At 39.6% G+C, this 19728-nt stretch overlaps 1 protein-coding gene across 1 annotated transcript; it reads right to left on the bottom strand.

Annotated features, from left to right (window-relative positions):
* Nucleotides 1–4996: 4996 nt before the first annotated feature.
* Nucleotides 4997–18339, bottom strand: TEX15 (testis expressed 15, meiosis and synapsis associated). Its single transcript, XM_054028912.1, has 2 exons — nucleotides 15927–18339; nucleotides 4997–5091 (listed from the first exon to the last, which is right to left on the bottom strand). Exons 1-2 carry the CDS (start codon nucleotides 18258–18260, stop codon nucleotides 5074–5076), a joined length of 2352 nt encoding a protein of 783 aa, XP_053884887.1. The 5' UTR covers nucleotides 18261–18339; the 3' UTR covers nucleotides 4997–5073.
* Nucleotides 18340–19728: the final 1389 nt, after the last annotated feature.

The following is a 19728-nucleotide window of genomic DNA, read 5'->3' as shown; positions in this document are numbered from 1 at the left end:
ACTCACTAACTGAATACCAAGTTAAACACTATCACGATCTACTAATAAGAAGAAAAATATTTACAGAGAAACACTGAAAAGCTTTGCAGACACTGAAGAGGTTCCATCTCAGACCATGTGGCAGTAGAAAGGAACTGGAAAGGTGGTCAGTCAGCACCACCCTTTACATTCTTGGTTCAGAGCATAAGGAGAGGAAGGCCACAGATGTGGACCAACTGACACTATTAGCAAAAATCTTCTGGTCTCAGGTGGATGAAGTGCATGAGCACCCACAGAATATATATAAGGACCATCTCTTGTAATAGTATTCCGTTTACAGCTAAATGGTGATAATCAGGAGATTTGCTAGTATCTTCCTTCTCAAGATGTAAGTGTAATAATATAGTCTCCACTCTTCAACCCTGAGTCATAGACTCATAGGTAAGGTGTTTTGTACAATACATTTCAAATGTTGCAAACAGGTGCTTGGCAGCATTTGTGCATACTGGGCCAAATTCTCACTTATGTGACCAAGGGCCAAATCCTGAGGACTAGTTATGGAATCACAAGGGGCTAAAAATCTCCTATCAACCTATCTCCACACTCTTCATTGTGATGATAGAGTCTGAGGATGGTAGACCAAGTGTGGAAAGGGATGGAGGGGTAAGTACAGGCACAAGGAAGAGAAGGGAAACCAGTTCTAGAGAGGGTCAATACTGCAGCCCCTCTAATTTCATTCTACACCAGCTCTGACCCTAGGTCAATTAGCCTAGTTAAGACCTTGGTTATGCAGCCACTTTGGTTATACAATGAAGTAGTTCTATAACTGACTGAGACAGGTTTCAGAATGAACAGCAGCACCCTTGGGAAACCAGGGGGGTGACAGTCACCCCTCTAAAGAAGGCCAGCACAAGGCCTATGCATCATTTAAGTCCTCAAAATAAGGGGTGAGAAAAATTTAAGTAGTGCACAAGGGTGAATTTCACTCCATGCATTTATCATTAAGCACAGAAATACTAAATAGAGAGCGTGTATTTGTTTTCCAGTGTAACATTAAAATTAGCACTGTCAAGCAAATAAAAAAATTAATCGCGATTAATCGCGCGATCAAAAAAATTAACCGCACTGTTAAACAATAATGGAATACCATTAATTTAAATATTTTGGATGTTTTCTACATTTTCAAATATACTGATTTCAATTACAACAAAGAATACAAAGTGCACAGTGCTCAGTTTATATTTATTTTTGATTACAAGTATTTGCACAATAAAAAACAAAAGATATAGTATTTTTCAATTCACCTAATACAAGTACTGTAGTGCAATCTCTTTATCATGAAAGTTTAACTTACAAATGTAGAATTATTTACAAAAAACCCGCATTCAAAAATAAAACTATGTAAAATTTTAGAACCTGCAAGTCCACTCAGTCCTACTTCTTGTGCAGCCAATCACTCAGACAAACAAGTTCGTTTATATTTGCAGGAGATAATGCTGCCCACTTCTTGTTTACAATATCACCTGAAAGTGAGAACAGGTGTTCTCATGGCACTGTTGTAGCTGGCGTCACAAGATATTTACATGCCAGATGCGCTAAAGATTCATATGTCCCTTCACACTTCAACCACCATTGCAGAGGACATGTGTCCATGCTGATGACCAGTTCTGCTCGATAACGATCCAAAGCAGAGCAGACCGACGCATGTTCATTTTAATTATCTGAGTCAGATGCCACCAGCAGAAGGTTGATTTTCTTTTTTGGTGGTTCTGTAGTTTCCGCATCTGAGTGTTGCTCTTTTAAGACTTCTGAAAGCATGCTCCACACCTTGCCCCTCTCAGATTCTGGATGGCATTCAGATTCTTAAACTTTGGGTCGAGTGTTGTAGCTATCTTTAGAAATCTCACATTGGTAGCTTCTTTGAGTTTTATCAAATCTGCAGTGACAGTGTTGTTAAAATGAACAACATGTGCTGGTTCATCACCCGAAACTGATATAACATGAAATATTTGGCAGAATGCGTGTAAAACAGAGCAGGGAACATATTTTCTCCCTGAAGTTCAGTCACAAATTTAATTAACGCTTTTTTTTTAACGAGCGTCATTAGCATGGAAGCATGTCTTCTGGAATGGTGGCTGTAGTAGGATTGGGCATATGAACGTTTAGCATATCTGGCACGTAAATACATTGCAATGCTGGCTACAAAATTGCCATGCAAATGCCTGTTCTCACTTTCTGGTGACATTGTAAATAAGAAGAGGGCAGCATTATCTCCTATAAATGTAAATAAACTTGTTTGTCTCAGCAATTGGCTGAACAAGAAGTAGGACTGAGTGGACTTGTAGGCGCTTAAGTTTTACATTGTTTTGTTTTTGAGTGCAATTATGTAACCAAAAAAATTTACTTTTGTAAATTGCACTTTCACGACAAAGAGATTGCACTACAATACTTGTATGAGGTGAATTGAAAAATACTATTTCTTTTGTTTATCATTTTTACAGTGCAAATATTTGTAATTAAAAATAATATACACTTGGATTTCAATTACAACACAGAATACAATATATATGAAAATGTAGAAAAACATCCAAAATATTTAATACATTTTAATTGGTATTCTATTGTTTAACAGTGTGAATAAAACGGCGATTAATCATGATTTATTTTTTTTGAGTTAATCGCATAAGTTAACTGTGATTCATAGACAGCCCTAATTGAAATGTAAGTCTAATAACTCAAATGGAATACACAACTAGATCATTAGAATTAGACACTGACAGCTAGGAAAATTATAAGGCTAGGAATGTTCAGCTAGTCCAGGTATCTAATGGCTGAAAAATGCTTAATGCTTTATCAATTTTTACAGTAAGACACTCATTGGAGGGGGACACTGGGGAGTTCATGCTCCCAGCCTTTAGGGAAAGGAAGTGCTTATTGCATTATTCAACAATTGCTCTACATCGGGGTGGGCAAACTTTTTGGCCCAAGGGCCAGTTCTGGGTATGGAAATTGTATGGTGGGCCATGAATGCTCATGAAATTGGGGGTTGGGGAGTGGGAGGGCGTGCAGGCTCCAGCTGGGGGTGCAGGCTCTGGGGTGGGGCTGGGGATGAGAGGTTTGGGGTGCAGGAGAGTGCTCTGTGCTGCAATCAAGGGGTTCAGAGGGTGGGAGGGGGATCAGGGTTGGGGCATGGGAAGGGGTCAGGTGCGCAGGCTCCGGGCAGCACTTACCTCAAGCAGCTCCCGGAAGCAGCAGCATGTCCCTTCTCTGGCTCCTACATGGAGGCATGGCCAGGTAGCTCTCCATGCTGCCCCGTCCACAGGCACTGCCCCTGCAGCTCCCATTGGCTGCAGTTCCTGGCCAATGGGAGCTGCGGGGGCAGCACTTGGGGTGGGAGCAACATGCGGAGCCCCCTGGCTGCCTCTACGCATAGTAGCCGGAGCGGGGACATGCCTCTGCTTCCGGGAGCCATGTGGAACCAATCGAGGGCCGTATTAAAACATCTGAAGGGCCGGATGTGACCCCCCCGGGCCGTAGTTTGCCCACCCCTGCTCTACAGACTGGCTGAAAGAGACTTCACAATCCCAAAAGGAAAGTGTTAGCACTATGTCATAATACAGTGAAACACTAAATGAGGATGGATTTATGAAGACTGAAACCATGGGCAAAACTACTACAGATGCACTGCCCAGTTTGAAAGATACTGAGCCAAATTCAGAGGTGACTCACTGATTCTAAGAGAGTCTAGTTTGCACCTCTGCATGTGGCATAGTGTATCATTTGAAAAATCATTGGATCAAGGCCAAAAACTTAATGGTATTTGTTCTATCCGAGGTTGAGGCAGCAAAGCCATGTCTAGATTTAAACACCCGATGTCACTACTAAAACAATATGAAAAAAATACTGAATTTAGTAGCCAGGCACTTACTGCTGGTCCAAACAGCTCCTGAGGCTGATCCTGTATTGGAAGGATATGGAAAAGGATGTGACCAAGGCTGATTTGCAGCATACTGTGGTAAAGATGGCACCTGAAAGCTGTAAGGAAGGGGCATCTGAGAACGAACATATCCAGGCACTGGGTATATTTGAGTATAGTTAGGCCTGTGTAGCTCCTCAAGAGCAGCGTAACTAAATGACTGGGAGTAAAACATACTAGAGTGTGCATTATACACGTTACTTGCAACTGCAGACGTGCCAGAATGAGCAAACCGTTGTACTTGATAAGTTATCCCCTGGTAAGTCTGCGTTATGGAACCGCCATTGCTATCGCTTTGATGACAAGAATAAAAGGAATAGTAAGGATAGGCTGTCTCATAAGCCTGCACTAAAGAACATTGCACTGGAGGTGTTGATAGTGGAAGTTCATTTTGAAAGACAGCAGAATGTTCAGCAGGGCTTTTTGCATTTTCATTGGAATGTGGTTCCAAAAGAGAGCACACCGATGGTGATTGTGTATTTTTATTTGCCATAATCACAGGAAGATCTGAAGAACTGACAGGCACACTGCTGGGAGACTCTGAGTTTTTTTCATCTTTCCTGTCTTTTCTATCAGGTTTTGTGGCTAAATTATTAGTTTTACTATATTCAGCCAGTAAACTGGATCTTGATGTATTTCCCGTGGCATCTGATTCTTGCACATGCTGTAGATTCAGTGCAGCAGACACAGCAGAAGAACTATCACCTTGTTTTGTTGTTGACCTAACAGATTTGTGTGTTGAACATAAATTATTCTCAAGAGACTTTTGAAGTAGTGGCTCTTTTTCTAAAGACAAATGGGCATTTTCACATTTCTTGTCACAGGGTGCAAAACCTTCATGATCTTTTCTTGCACTTTTGTAACAATTACTGTTTCTTCTGATCATGTGCTTTAGGTTTGCTGAGCTCTGCTGGCTGGTTAAGCCTTTTAAATTAACAAATGAGCTTTTTGAAGCATCTGGTGTACATTTAACATGTGGAGAGCAATAAACAGCTTCCAAATCTTTTGAATGCAAAGGTGAGCGTGGTAATTGGTCTTGCACAGCTTTTTCTAGAGGCCTCTTGTTTCCTAGATTATCCGGTGAGATACTCGATGCTAGATCTTTTTCATTTTGAGGATTAACTCTTGCATTCTCTCTAAAAAGAGCAAAACATAATTATATACTTGTACATCCACACTTCCTTTTTATCCCATTGGTAATAAAGAATACATATACATCACTATCAAATACTGGTAGTAAAATAATTGCTTATAAGGCAAATGCATAAAACATCTGCTTTAATCCTTTAAATATATATGGATTAACAACTCATTAGTCCATGCTATTTTATAATTACAGGATGTAATACTGTAGAATATTATTCCACACAACTTTATTGTATTTTATAGTCCAGGCATATGTTATTCAACATTATACTATTTTTTTCATTTGGACATTATTCTAGAATTTCCTCAATGTTTAGTCTGTGCAGTCCAGTGTGGAAGTATTCTACCTGAGCAAAACTGAACAGAACTATACAGTTTGGATTCACAAACTAAAATCACACATCTTATGCCTGAGGAAACCATGAAGGAACTCTGCTCCTTGCTTTTCTCTGTCCCCTAACAACTGTCTGCTGAAGAAAATGGGGAAGATTCTACCTCGTCTCTTCCTGAAATAGCTTTGTTAAGTTCAGTGCCTTTAACTGGTGCTCTGATCTCTGAACTCAAGAAGAGTGAGTCGTGCACCAATCGATATACTTCATCATCAGCTCCTATGATATGTAGGCAAAGAGAAAGAGTCATCTCGGATTCCAGACTAGGGAGGTAAAAAAATGAATGCTTTGGTCTGAAAGCAGGCAGCTGGTAGCCCTATTAGTGTCTTTTAGTAGTAACAAAAATATTTTCTTGCAAGGTAAGAATTTGATAATTCCACCATAAGTATTGATCTACCATTGGAATGCTGAAAAACAATAGCCTATGTCCCATTTCTAAATTTACCACAACTAGAAATCTGACTCGATATACTACAGGATTTAAGCTTCGAAGTGTAATTTCTACTCTTTCCTCCATCCTAAAAAAGCACTGTTAATCTTCATTCCTTCTCCAACACTATACCAATAACTCTCTTCATGCTCCCTCCCCATTCCAGATGCAACGAATTTTCTTCTTTGAATTTAAGCAGCTGGATAGTGATTTAACTGAAACAAACAAACAAATAAATTGTGGTATCTGGAGCTTTAAAAACAGTAGCATTTATGGCAATTTGCAACAGAGTTCAAAAGACGTGTCAGTTGGCAGCAATTGGACAGAGAGTTAAAGACTGACGCCAAGAATGAAGTGGATGTAGCATGTAAGAAAGAACCTGGTAACTCATCTCATATGTTACTTTATTTTTCTTGTTGTTATTCTAATCAAATTGAATTATAGTTAATTAAAAGGTCCTATGTGTCTTATTGGAAAATCAGGAGTCAAAAAAGGAAAATCATTGGTGGGAAACCTTTGATGGAATTCTTGAAACACTAAGGTGAATCAGTGAAGCAACATATATGCATCCGAAGAAGTGGGCTGTAGCCCACGAAAGCTTATGCTCTAATAAATTTGTTAGTCTCTAAGGTGCCACAAGTCCTCCTGTTCTTCTTTCAGTGAAGCAACAGTTACAGAAGAGTTCTGTATCTGAAGAGAGAGGAAGAGAAATAAACTACAAAGAGGGTAAAAATGGCCATGTCTGGAAAATGGACACTTTTCATTTTGATAGCAAAGTTGAGGATTTGAGTTTAAGTACAAAGGCTGCATTTGTATTTTTATGCCAACGCCGCTGAAGTCAATCACAAGTTCCAACTCTGGTTGGAAAGAGATATTTACACACTTATGTTTCACTCAAGAGCTGGGTGACATGAACTAAGAGGACATGAAATGCTTAAAAACACTATGTACTCCAAACAGACTTACTAGCTAAGAGATACATATCACTTAAGATGCGAAAAGAAGAAAGCATATCTGATTTTCTGGCTACTCTTAAAGCTGTCCATAATCTCTGTCATTTCAGTAACCACTTAGAAGTCCTTCTAGGACTGTTCTGTAATTCAAATCAGAAATCCAAAGTTAAGAGAACGACCACTGAGTATAGCTCATAAAAAGGATCTTAATCTGGAAGGAACAGTAGATAGAGCTCTGTTTCTGTTGGTCGGTTCTGTTTGAAACAGTATGTCTGCTTAGGTGTCATACAAAGTAAGAGACGCACAGCCCCAGGCAAAAGAAGGGACAGAAGGCACTCGTCTCTCACCAGGCCCACTTACCACAAACACAGAGTAGCGTGACCATTTTCAAAAAAATCCCTGAAACTAGAACAAAACATTAAACTGCACTGCACACACAATTCTCCCCCTGTGGGAGAGGATGAGAGAAAGAATGAGCCATGTGCAGTCCGGGAGCATAATGTAGTAAAATCTCATTCAGTGGGCAAGTTAGTGATAGAAAGATAAGGGAGGTGTCATTTGACTGGAAAAATTTACAGAATCATAATTTCAATTGTGTTACTCTCTGCAGCGTGGCCAGGGGGACTCACTGCCCCCCACTCTTCCAGTTCCAGGTTCTCTGGTGGAAAATTTGATTATATAATGTCATCGGGCTGAGTTGAGTATTATTCGAAAGACCTTTCTCCCACAACTAAAATGGTACCAAAATGTGACAACCCTAGAAAAACTATGTAGATATATGTTCAAGAAAATATGTAAAAATCAATTATTTTTAATTATATTTAACACAGGAATGCATTGCTTAAAGAAAAAGACACAGGTTTTTGGTAATCCAAGAGAACTTAGACTTGACATGTAGGACTGAAAACATTTATTAATCAAAATAATCATGAGTGTTGTCTGTGCCTAGGGCACCACTGCTACACACACTGTCGTGCTGACAGTGTCTGGGTAGCACTTGCACAGCTCCATACCAGCCAGGCTGCTGGCCAAACATTTGCAGGGCAGTGAGCATCTGGTCTCTGCACACGAGAAACTGATTAGCTGAAGGACTGATTCTGGAGTGCAAATCTCAGGTGTTAACATTTTTGTATTTGTCGAGAGCTTGTGCTTCAGCCATATCCTCTATGATTGCTAAGCAGGACAGCCTCTGCTGGCATAAGGTACCAACCAGTCACATTGTCAGTAGGTGCTGGCTTGGGGAAGACATTGCAAGATGTGCATTAATTTGCTTTTCATCTGGAACATAAGCATAGTTTCATTGCACTTAAACATTGATCATGGTACCACAGAAAACTCATATTTTCCCATAAGATGTATGAGGAATCTGCCACAGGTTTTGGAATGAATTGTTAAACCAACCGCCACTTGTAGTCATAGATTATGAATACGCCACACTGTTGTCATGTATGTGCTGGAAACCTGCCTTTCACTCAAGCACTGGTACATGAGGCTTTGTGATAAAATGGCAGTCGTGTGCTCCAATTACTTGTTGGTGTTGAAGTCACTGCGCTCACCAATGCACTACTTAAGGAAGTAGTATGGGTTACACAGTATTATTTTTCAGGTTTGGCATCAGCAGGGTGATCAGATAGCAAGCGTGAAAAATCGGGACACTTTTTTTGGGGGGGGGAGGGAGGGTATAAATTGTGTATATAAGACAAAGCCCCTAATATTGGGACACCTGGTCACTCTAGGCATCAGCTACGGATCCCGTAAACGCCCACGTGCTGTAGGACAAAATGCTTTTCCATAAAAATGTAGCAGTTGCAAACAGAGAATCTTCATATTACTGTTGACATCAGCCCTTTCTTCCACTTTTGATAGCACCACAGCTTTTGTAGCTTAAGGACAGGTGCTGTGATTCATTTCTGTGGACAGAACTGCTAAAAACTAGGTCCATATCCCACAGTTCATCTTCAATAAGTGCTTTAAGAGCCTTTCTTTTAAGCATTTGTTCCTCTTCAATCCCATTCAAAGCACATACTTCTCTGTACTTAGCCTCTGCATTGGCCATCACCACCATATTCCCGTCCATTAGAGCCTCCATGAGGCAATTTACAAACTCCAGCTGAGTTGCAGTTTGCAGTAGTAAAATCAATATTTGTTTCTGTTGTTTTTACCTTTTAACAACACATACATACATACATACTTGGCGCAGCACTTGATGTGATTCCATGCACTCTTACCGTGCAACATTCTCGCTAAGAGGTACTGCTTCACACAAATGAAGATGAGAAACTTTTAAATATCCAAAGACCTGCAGAGGGTGAAACTATTGCAATTATGATTCTGTAAATTTTTATTAATCAAAAGACACCTCTCTTGCATTCTATCATTAACTTGCCCACAGAAGTACATATGCTTGCAAACTATGACATGTTAGTCACCTGGCTCAAAGCACGACTGGCAAGCACTGAGCCACTATGGTGATGAGTGTGGGATAAGAACCTCTATAGAACTGAAGACAACAAACGAAAAACTAATCAATGTGCTTTACGCAGTAGTCACCTAAATATGCCACAAACTGCTTCTTGTCATCCTTGGAAATGGGTTATTTGGCAAAGATGACATTGATACTGCAGAGAAGAATACCAAATTAACTTAGTTGCAGCTAATGCTGTGGCCATCTAGAATAAAGTAATACCTATGGCAATCACGTCTGTTGCCAAGATTCTTGAGGCACTGTGGACTATATATGCTCACATGGTTTACCTGAAGAGATTGCTTCAGGCAGTGGTCTTCAGTTACTGAAGGATTTCAGATTTTCCTCAAAAGAAATTTTGCATCACACAGTAGGTAAACTGCTTATCCTATCCTATCTCCTAGAACTGGAAGGGACCTTGAAAGGTCATTGAGTCCAGCCCCCTGCCTTCACTAGCAGGACCAAGTACTGATTTTGCCCCAGATCCCTAAGTGGCCCCCTCAAGGACTGAACTCACAACCCTGGGTTTAGCAGGCCAGTGCTCAAACCACTGAGCTATCCCTCCCCCCCTCATTCTGCATCAAGTGAGTTGGCAGAATGCTTTGTGAAGACACTTTAAATGACACTAGAGAAAAATGAGGGAAGAAGCCTGCAATGTTGTTTTGGGAACTTTCTTTTGTCATACAACCGTACACCACAGACCTTCACATATAAACAACCTTGAAGAGCTGGGAGTGAAAGAAGCTGTAAAGTCATACAATATTCTCTCTGAGACATCCTAACATTGCACACTGATGCTGTGTCATTTACGCTGATGGAGAATGATAAGAGAAACATTGCTAAGCCATGTCAGGATGTCACATCATGATAACTTGATCAAATCATTTGACACAGTAACCTCTCTCATCTCCATTACTATTCTACTGGTGGCTGAATAGGGTCCCATCAACTCTGATACATTGCTTAATGCTGCCGCCTCCAGCCTCAGGTGCCAGGAAGTGCAAAGAGTGCTACACTGATTGGAACTCCACCCATTGGGTCTGAGAATAGGTTGAGTGAGAGGTGCTCTGTGAACTCTACAAGAGTCCTCCAGGAATTCAATGCATCTCTAATGCTACAAGTTGAATAGCGCTGTATGAAAATAAGGGGGAAAGGTGTCACTCTTTTTCCTGTCATTATTCAGCAGATCTTGAGCTTTTCTGTGCAAGTGTTTTTACTATTTTAAATCCTAAATATACCTTATGTGGCAGCATGTTTCATTTTCATCACCATTTTTTGAGGCTGCTGCCATCAGAACACCAACCTAAGAGAAAATAAACTCGTTATATGTGAAATTCTTATACTTTTAATGATTATTTTGTGCACACTATTCCTGTTAGCTATTTTCAAAATGTAAATGCGTATCTTTCTTTGAATACCATCTTGAATTTTCATTACAATCACGGTAAAACACTGCCCTTGAGATCCAGGCATTTTGGGTGTTACTGTATAATGATGGTGGAAAAGCACCTTTCTCTGAAGCAGCCAGTGCTGGTCACTGTCAGAGACGGATACTGAACGTGATGGACCACTGGTGTGAATCAATATGGCAATTCCCATGTTTGGGCCCAGATATGCTGCTGGGTAGTGCTATCAAAGTGAACCAAAAGGATGTGTTCTGCTGAGATTTTGGAAAAGTCCAGAACACAAGAGATAAGCTTGAGAACCTTGATGCTTTCATTTTTTCACATGAGGGTTGTGTCATCTTCATGCATGAGGCCCACAATGTGAGGTTTGCTTCCATAGTGTGTATGCAAGGGTCTAAATTATGTTTCAGCATGTTCTTTGTACTTACTTACCCACAAACGGGACATCTGCATAGGATCTGGAAATAGACGCCCAATTCTGCAGTGCATTTAGCAAGTGGTTTCATGTCTTTGAAAGGAATTTCTGGAGACACTTCATGTGGAATCCCTCTGAGGGATGATACTGGTGCATGGCAAAAGCAATCATACATGCTGAAGACACTGCACTATTGATAACTGCTGCTGGGACAACACTGATGCAATGAGGCTTTAGATCTTCATAAATCTTTTCCAGTGTGGTAAAGTTCTGGCTACAGCCATGCCTTTTGCAGCTTGTGGGTGGGCAATTCCCTATGCTGGGCTGAAAAAGTGCTTGGCTTTCGGTAATAACCAGCGGGTTGGAAGCATTTCTGGCATTTGGCAAGTTGTAAGCGGGTCTGCTTCTCTGGGCTTGGCTCTGATTGGGATGTTGTCCATGAATGAGGACGTGTGTAACTTATAGATTCACAGATTCCAAGGAGAGAAGAGTTCATTGTGATCACCGAGTCTGATCTCCTATATATCACAGGCCAAAATAATTCCTAGAGCAGGTCTTTGGATATTCAAAAGTTGTCAGTGATAGAGAATCCAACACAACCCTTGGTAAATTGTTTCATTGGCTAATTACTCTTTCTGTTCAAAATGTACACCTGATTTCCAGTCTGACTTTGTTTAGCTTCAACTTCCAGCCATTGGATCATGTTATACCCTTCTCTGCTAGATTGAAGAGCTCGTTATTAAATATTTGTTCCCCATGTAGGTATCTACAGACTGTCATCAAGTCACCCCTTAATCTTCTCTTTTTTAAGATAAATAAATTGAGTTCCTTGAGTCTATCGATATAAAGTGTCTCCTTCCCACTGAATCTCTCCCTTTTTAAATCAAAAAATCACTGGGCAGATACAAACCTAAAGCCTCAAAAGCAGTAAGATTGAGATAGTTCTTTCAACTGTGTGATGGTGGTGTTTTTTAAAAAGTCGTCAATTTTTTAAAATAGTATTTCCTAAACTGTAGTCCAGTGTGTTAAATGCCCCACCAGCCAGGCTAAGAGGGACTTTAGTGGAGCTGTAGCAGGGATCTGCCTAAGTCAGTTCATGATTGTTCATGTGAAATATCATCCATAAATATAGGTTTTGCTTTTAGAGAGGAAAAGATGCAGCTGAAAGGGCCTTTGAAGGAAGAAAAACACCTTCTGGTTCAGGTGTAATTAAGATTTGTAAAATATAAGATACTGTAATTCACAGTATCAAACTAATAACCATGCATCTTATTCACATAGTTGGAGTCTTGAAGTAGAGAATATCTTCTGTATATTTTACACTGATCACCCTACCTGAATGATTAGTGAAAATTGGTGTAGGCTAGGTAATTAAATTAACCATGTATAAAATGAAAACATGTCAGTTTGTATCATGGGGTAGTGGAGACAGAACAGTCATGATAATAAACCAAATGGATTTCATTTCCCACATATTTATTCCAAGCCCTTTCATGCCTTGGTCTGCATACCACTGTATTTCACGATAACTTTATATAGTTTGGAGATTAACTTTTTAGAAGGTACATCATCGTGATGGTTCTCAGATACCCAGGACTGAGAGTCACCTTATTCATAGATTCCAAGCCCATAAGGAATCATTGTGATCATCTAGTTTAATCTCTGGTATAACACAGGCCGTGGAACTTCCCCAAAATAATTCCTAGAGCAGATTTTTTTTTAGCAAAACACCCAGTCTTGATTTAAGTATTGTCAGTGCTGGAGAATCCACCACAACCCTTGGCAAATTGTTCCAATGGTCAATTACCCTCCCTATGAAAAATGTACATCTTATTTCCAGTCTGAATTCATGTAGCATCAACTTCCAGCCATTGGATCTTTTTTACTTTTCTCTGTGAGACTGAAGAGCCTATTATTAAGTATTTGTCCCCTACATAGAAACTTATAAACTGTAATCAAGTTGTCCCTTAACCTCTTTGTTAAACTAAATAGATTGAGCTCTTTGAGTCTATCACTATAAGGCATGTTTTCTAATTCATTAATTGTTCTCTTATCCTTTAATCCTCTAAAACTTGCAATCTGAGCCTTGCTAAAACCACTGCAAGCCATTTAAGATTGAGTTCAGAATGCAGACTGAATGGGAGGATCTTTTACAGAAAGTGGAAGTTCCCATACATAAACGTGCATTCTAAGGATTTTGTGTTTCAGGATAAAATTCTATCCAGGTCTTTTTCCGGGCTTCTGCTCCAGTTTACTCCCTCTGGAGGGGCAGAGTTTCTTCTTAAATGGCTTTGGTGTTGGTAGAGGCTAAGAGATTTGCTACGCTGGGTTTGACAAATGAGAGGTGACTTTGACCTGCATTCTCCGCTACTATTTTCCCTCATGTTTCCCCAAATAGGGTCACCTATAAATTTGTAGCAATGACTACTAATCAAGGACGTAAACACAGCTTCCTTGTTAGGGGCCATTAGTCTTTTCACAAATCACATCAATTCCCCAAAAAGATGGCCAAGAATCAGTATTTTACACAGTGCTGCAAGGATTTGCCAGAATCTGAATCCCAGACTTCTCACACTCACAGTAAGAATCATACCCCTAGACAAACAAGCCACTTAGTAGTTTTTCCTTACAAATTACAAGGAATCTTTTTGATTTGAATGATCAAAGCTGAGCTTTCAAATTTCTGCTTAGAGTATCTTCTCTCTCATGGTTTGTGGAAACTTTTGGAAGGAAGTCCCATTCTGAAAAGACAACGATGCCTTGCACCTGTGGAACTACTACTGCACTGGGCTTAGGTCTTCTTCCTTGTCTAATTCTCATCACGTGTGAAATTTCCTTGTGTTTATGTAACAGTTTCGTTTCACCCAGAAGTCCCCATTCAGATTCGATGATGTCCTCAAAAAAGGGGAGTATGGGATTTTTTACACTACTTGCTCATTAACAATTTACAAATCCTTAGGGGCACTGGTTCATCTTTTGGGGACCTGGAGTCTCTGGAGTTTACAAGACTTGCCCCAGAGCAGGTTGTTTGGGGTTCTCCTTCCCGGAAAAATCATATTGCTCCTGCTTGAACCTTCCCACAGCAGAGTTCCCCTGCAGGAAGCTGCAACCAGGCCCTGACTTGCCAGTCTAATTCAAACCCCTGTGCCCTGGCAGGGTAAGGGTCAGCTGGTTGGCCACAGCAGGGCACTGCTCACCCTATGAAGCTCCTAAAAAGCTTGCCTTATAAATACAGCAGCTCCTGGACATGGCTTGATGCTTGCAGGGTTTCTCTGCTGTTGTGGGGAGGGGTAGAAGGCAGAGGAAGATGATTATAGAGATGCAGAACCAGAGAGGTCCCTCCGGCCTCGATGCTCAGTGACTCCCAAGTAGAAGAGAGGGAAAAGAGTTGGAAGATAAAGTGAGATCTCTACTGCACAAACAACAAATACATATTACCATTCTAGAAGATGAACCACCAACTTGTACCACTACTGGAGGCAGAATTTCTGGGGGAATGGGGGTTAGAATTGCAGCTCCCAGCAACAATTGATTGCTTTCCAATTCTACAACAGACACACACAGCCCATTCATTAAGAATAAGGTAGCAGCTCAACAGTAAACACAAGATACAGCTACTGTCTATCAAAGGTAGAGAGCAAGCGTGAGAAGTTGAGGGCAGAACTAGGCCACAACAGACTGACCTACAGTATAATAATGGTGCTGCAAACTTCCTTCGGGGTTTATAGGTCCCAACGTATTTTGCATCCGAAGAAGTGGGTATTCACCCACGAAAGCTCATGCTCCAATACATCTGTTAGTCTATAAGGTGCCACAAGACTCTTTGCTGCTTTAAAAATACGTTAAAGATTTGATTTAAAGTATGCTATTAATAGGCAGCTAGAGGTTTACAGACATAAGGTGGTACAGAAATACACTTTTTTATGATTTATTGTTCACATTCAGATTGTCCATAGGTCTTAATGCAAGAGAAATATGAACACTGATATAAATATTAAAAAGTACTTTAGACACACAAAACAATAGTTGGATACCATTAAAATTAAGAGGATCATTTTTTTAAAATGGTATAAGAATGACTGAAGGATTTGAAAATATGCCTTATAGTGACAGACTCAAAAACACAATGTATTTCGCCTTCCAAAGAAACGAGAGCATTCTATAAATGGCAATCAAGGAGCTTAGCGGATCATCCCCACTTCCAGTGACACTAGGAAAGCAGGCATGTGAGATACACTAGGAGTGGGATTTGTTTGCATTTGAGGCTGGAAATAAAGCTCGGGTGTTTATTTTGGTTTGTGCTCTAGTTTTTGAACTCTTGACTTTGCCAAGGCGAGGGATCATCATCTTGGACTCTGTGCTTTGAGAGAGTCCTTAGCTAGCCTCCTAGCAGGCTGATGCTGATACAGCATTCTACAAATGGTAAATTCAGATTTTTTTAAACTTATCTAGTAAAAAAACATTTTATTTTGAGGGTGAAAGAAAAACAACATTAGAGATGTATTAGCCCTAAAACACTGTTACAAACTAATGACATTTCCTCATTGGTCAAAGACAGAACTGTCAGTTCTTTAAGATCAATTTAAGCCTTGGGAATAATATAGATGAGAGCTTACTTTTTTGCTCTAAATTCAAACTCAGAATCATTCATCTTCCCAAAACACAATCTGATGCACACCTCTGCCCTTAACTCAGTATCCGTATGTAACTAGCACTACAATTCTGTTTTAAAGATAAAGCATTTTGAAGTATTAAGGAATTATCTTACCTTTTGTTTTTTGCAGCTGGAAGGAGGAGAGCTTTCTGTATACTCAGGAGTGTCTCCATGTGAGGACACAAAACTAGGTCTTTTTTTCTGGCACTGAGAGCTAGCTTCGATGACATACCCTGGAGCTTGAGTTTCACACACACTTTTTTTAGTTTTAGTCAGATGCATTTTCATGTCTCCCTTTCTTTTCAACTGGCAGGTCTTTCTCCAATTATTTAGCATCTGATATATCAGAAGAGAGAGGACCGATTTACCTTTTTTGGCACAAGCAAACTTCATATGCTCAATAGTTTTCATGATTTTCATAATATGAGCCATTTTTCCTAAATCTTTCCTAGCAGCCAACATTAAATTTTCAAGCAACAAAGAAAACTGGTTGTAGTTGTAGTCTAATTCAGTCACAGTGCTCCCATAGTTTACAGATATGGTATAAGGTACACACTCAACATACGTGAAGATAGAAGGTTTGGAATTTTGTATTAATTTTCTTGTTTCTGAAAGTTCTGAAAGTTCTCTGGTGAGAAGGTGAAGTGCATAAGAGCAGTTTATGGTTTCTGCATAGTTGCAAATAACGTCCAGCTCACTCTTCAGATCAGAGATGGCAGACTCTACAGTTTTACAAAGGTTGTCCATTGAATTATCTTTCAGAAATGAAAAGGAAGACATTTTCTTTTGGCAATGTGCCAATTCAGGAAGAAGCGATAAATCAAACCACAACAAGCTTCGAAATCTCTGTTCATCTGTTTTTCTTGCTATTGAATTTTTAAGAAAGTGAACCGTTTCATACATCATTAGTACTTCAATGTAAGTCTCAACAGCTTCAGGCTTTAAAATTACAGCATTAATGCCATCATTTTTCATTGTGTCTAACACATTTTGCTCTGTGATCAAGATTTTACTGACATCCTCCTCCTGCAAAATCTGAAAATACATTTTTAAGCTTTCTAAATGTTCTGTACATCTGAGCATTAGCTGCTGTAACTTCTTGAGGTCTGCAAACTGAGCTTCATCTAATATTTCTCCAACACAGCAAATATCAGGATGTGAAAACAAAACAGTGAAGAAGTCAGAGTTTTCATCTCCATGTTTGCCTTTGTTTTCACAATATTTTGACTTTTCTGTATCATTTTTGTTCTCAGTAATATTGTTAGATTTTTCAGTTCTAAATTCTTCAGCCACATATTCATAAACTTCATACAGCTTGGAGAGAGCATCTTGGTTTATTTTGCACAGAAGTTGTTTTTTCTTATTGGGAGAGGCTTTATTTAACAACAGACGTCTGTCTTTCCAAACAAGACTTTTAGCAGCATCAAAAAATATATGCTCAAGGCCAAAGAGTGAGGCTTTCATATTCATTGATTCACAGGCCTTTATAAAGTTGATCTTTGTAGAGATCATTTCCATTATAACCCACAGATGGTCCTCTTTTTCTGCATAGGCGTGAGCATCTGGAAGGTTCCTGTACGTATTTATCAGTTCCACAGCACTTTTCCTTACAGTTTCCAAATCTTCTAAAGTATCTCCAAAGTTAACTCCACAAGTAAAAGGCACAGAGAGGAAAAAATCTAAACAATCAGAATTATGTTGTATCACAGCTTCACACTCATCAATCTCTCGTCTGAATTTCAAGAATGCATAGTAAGATTTGTTTTCCCACCTTGTTTTTTCAAAGAGCTCTAATAACTGTTTATGGTAGCTCTGTAGCTCACGAAAAACATTGTACTTCAGCCTTCTTTGGAAAGCTGGAAAGAAATTGGATTGTTGTTGATACCCTGATGGCCTGCCAAGCAGTTCCCCGTACAGGGAACCATCATACCAAAGCAAGCTTCGAAAAGTTGGCTCCCTTTCTAGAAAGCACTTTTTGTTTTCAATGAACTGAATTGTTTCCATTATCATTTGGAGTTCCACCAGTGAATCTACAGCATGTGATTTTAACTTGGATTTACAGTTACTCCATAGCTTTCTTTCAACCAGTAACTCTCGGGAAACCAAGATGTGCTTAAATGAGCACCCTTGCTTTTCTTCAAAAGCTTTAACAAATGAAGGAAGAAGGTTATCACAAATTGTAATTTGTTCCTGTAATATTTTCAGAGATGATGTTTCATCTGCTTTTTGTAAAATATTTGATATTTCAGTTATGAAAGCAAGAGATTTCAGTTCCGTCCCCACTGCTCTATGCTTGTTTTTACTATTGATGCCCTTACGTTTGTTAGGATGATCACCGAAGAGATTATCTGCATTCAGTTTAGTCACATGGACTGTAAGATTCTGATGTGTTTTGCTTGGTGAGGCATCGTAAGTCCCAGTAATGCTTCGAATACCTTGTTTTGCCATGATTCCTGATTTCAACTCTGAGTTAATCTGGCGATCTTTGTTAGTGCTTTCTTTCCAATCTTCATTTCTTTTGACAAATTTCTTATCAATTGGCTTCCTTAAGACAGGTGCAGTGAAAGCACTGCTGTTGTTTGAAGAACTCTGAATGCATCTGTATTCCTTATTACAGCTAGAGTGACCTTCTCTGTGTGTTATACTCTTTTGTTCCAAAACGACCTTAGCAGAGGATCTCCCAGGTACATCTTTTACCAGATACAGATTTACAGGTGATTTCGCTTTGCTTTCCACTAGCCCCGTTTCCTTTATTTTTGGAAATGTATTCTGTCCAACTTCCTGCGAAATGTACTGATTTGAAAATGGGGCCAGAGCATTGTATACTAAGGACACAGAAGATGCATTCTTTAAATAGTTCTCTATCTCTATATTATTTTCTCTCTTATATAAAATTTTTGCCAGTGGTTCCAATTTGATAGTCTCAGTAACATGTGTCTCCTTTTCAGCTACTTTACTGTAATTACTCAGACAACGCATTTCTGAATTTGAAGTTTCTTTTCTGTCATAGCCTCTATCTTGCAGCTGGCCGCTGAGAGGTACTGTTGGTGTTTCAAAAGAATGGGTCTCTAAAACTCTCTCAGATGAAATGTTCGAGCTCATTTTCAAAGATGCAGCTTTAGCACTAATAATTTCGTGGTCTAATGGAATTTGAGATACATTGGTCTCATGTTTTCCTCCTGCTGCAGGCATCAGCCTCATTGAGCCTGAAGAAAAGTTTCCAATACCAACACTCTGATTTGTGGAAATACCCCCACTGCCAGCAGAAAACATAGTCTCTTTTTCAGTAGAAAGAATACTGTCCAGGTTTTTGTGAGTAGCAGAGAGTGTGGAAACATCTTGCTTGTTGGTGTTTGCATTTAAACAGCTCTCTGCAGCTGTTTTTAATAGTGACGTATGTATGACAGCATTCATCTTTACATTAGTCTTACAAGCTCCATCTTTTCTTTTGTCTGTACAAAATCCTACAGAATCATCCCTTTCGACAGGCAAGCTCAAAGGTTTTGAGATATTTTTGTTGGTAAATGTATTTGCTTCAGGGATATGGTCTTGTCTTGTTACACTGCCACATCGTCCAGCAGTTCCTTGAACATGAATTTTAGATGAAACATTTACAAAAACCTTGTGTTCCTTATTAGTTAGTTCCATATCTTCTAGCCCAATGGCATCTAAACCTACAGAGTTTTCAGAGACTGTTTGAAGTTCTGTTATTCTTCTCGTATCTCTCACACTGTCACCCTCAAAAGCCAAATATGCCTTGCATGTAGCAGCTGAAAACTGACTACAAGCTACTGAAGAAGCCACAGTTAAGTCTGATTTGCAATGATGTATCTGACTTATAATATCTTTCAACACAACAGGTGCACAACCTGTAGTGGACCTTGCGTCCTTGTCTTCCTCTGAAACCATTTCTCTC

This window comes from Malaclemys terrapin, chromosome 5 (assembly GCF_027887155.1).
Source record: "Malaclemys terrapin pileata isolate rMalTer1 chromosome 5, rMalTer1.hap1, whole genome shotgun sequence".
Classification (NCBI taxonomy): Eukaryota; Metazoa; Chordata; order Testudines; family Emydidae; genus Malaclemys; species Malaclemys terrapin.
This window is presented reverse-complemented; position numbering and strand designations above follow the sequence as displayed.

What these genes read in the sequence shown, in the direction of transcription:
- TEX15 (XM_054028912.1), bottom strand. Translation starts at nt 18,260, where the DNA reads ATGGCAAAACAAGGTATTCGAAGCATTACTGGGACTTACGATGCCTCA.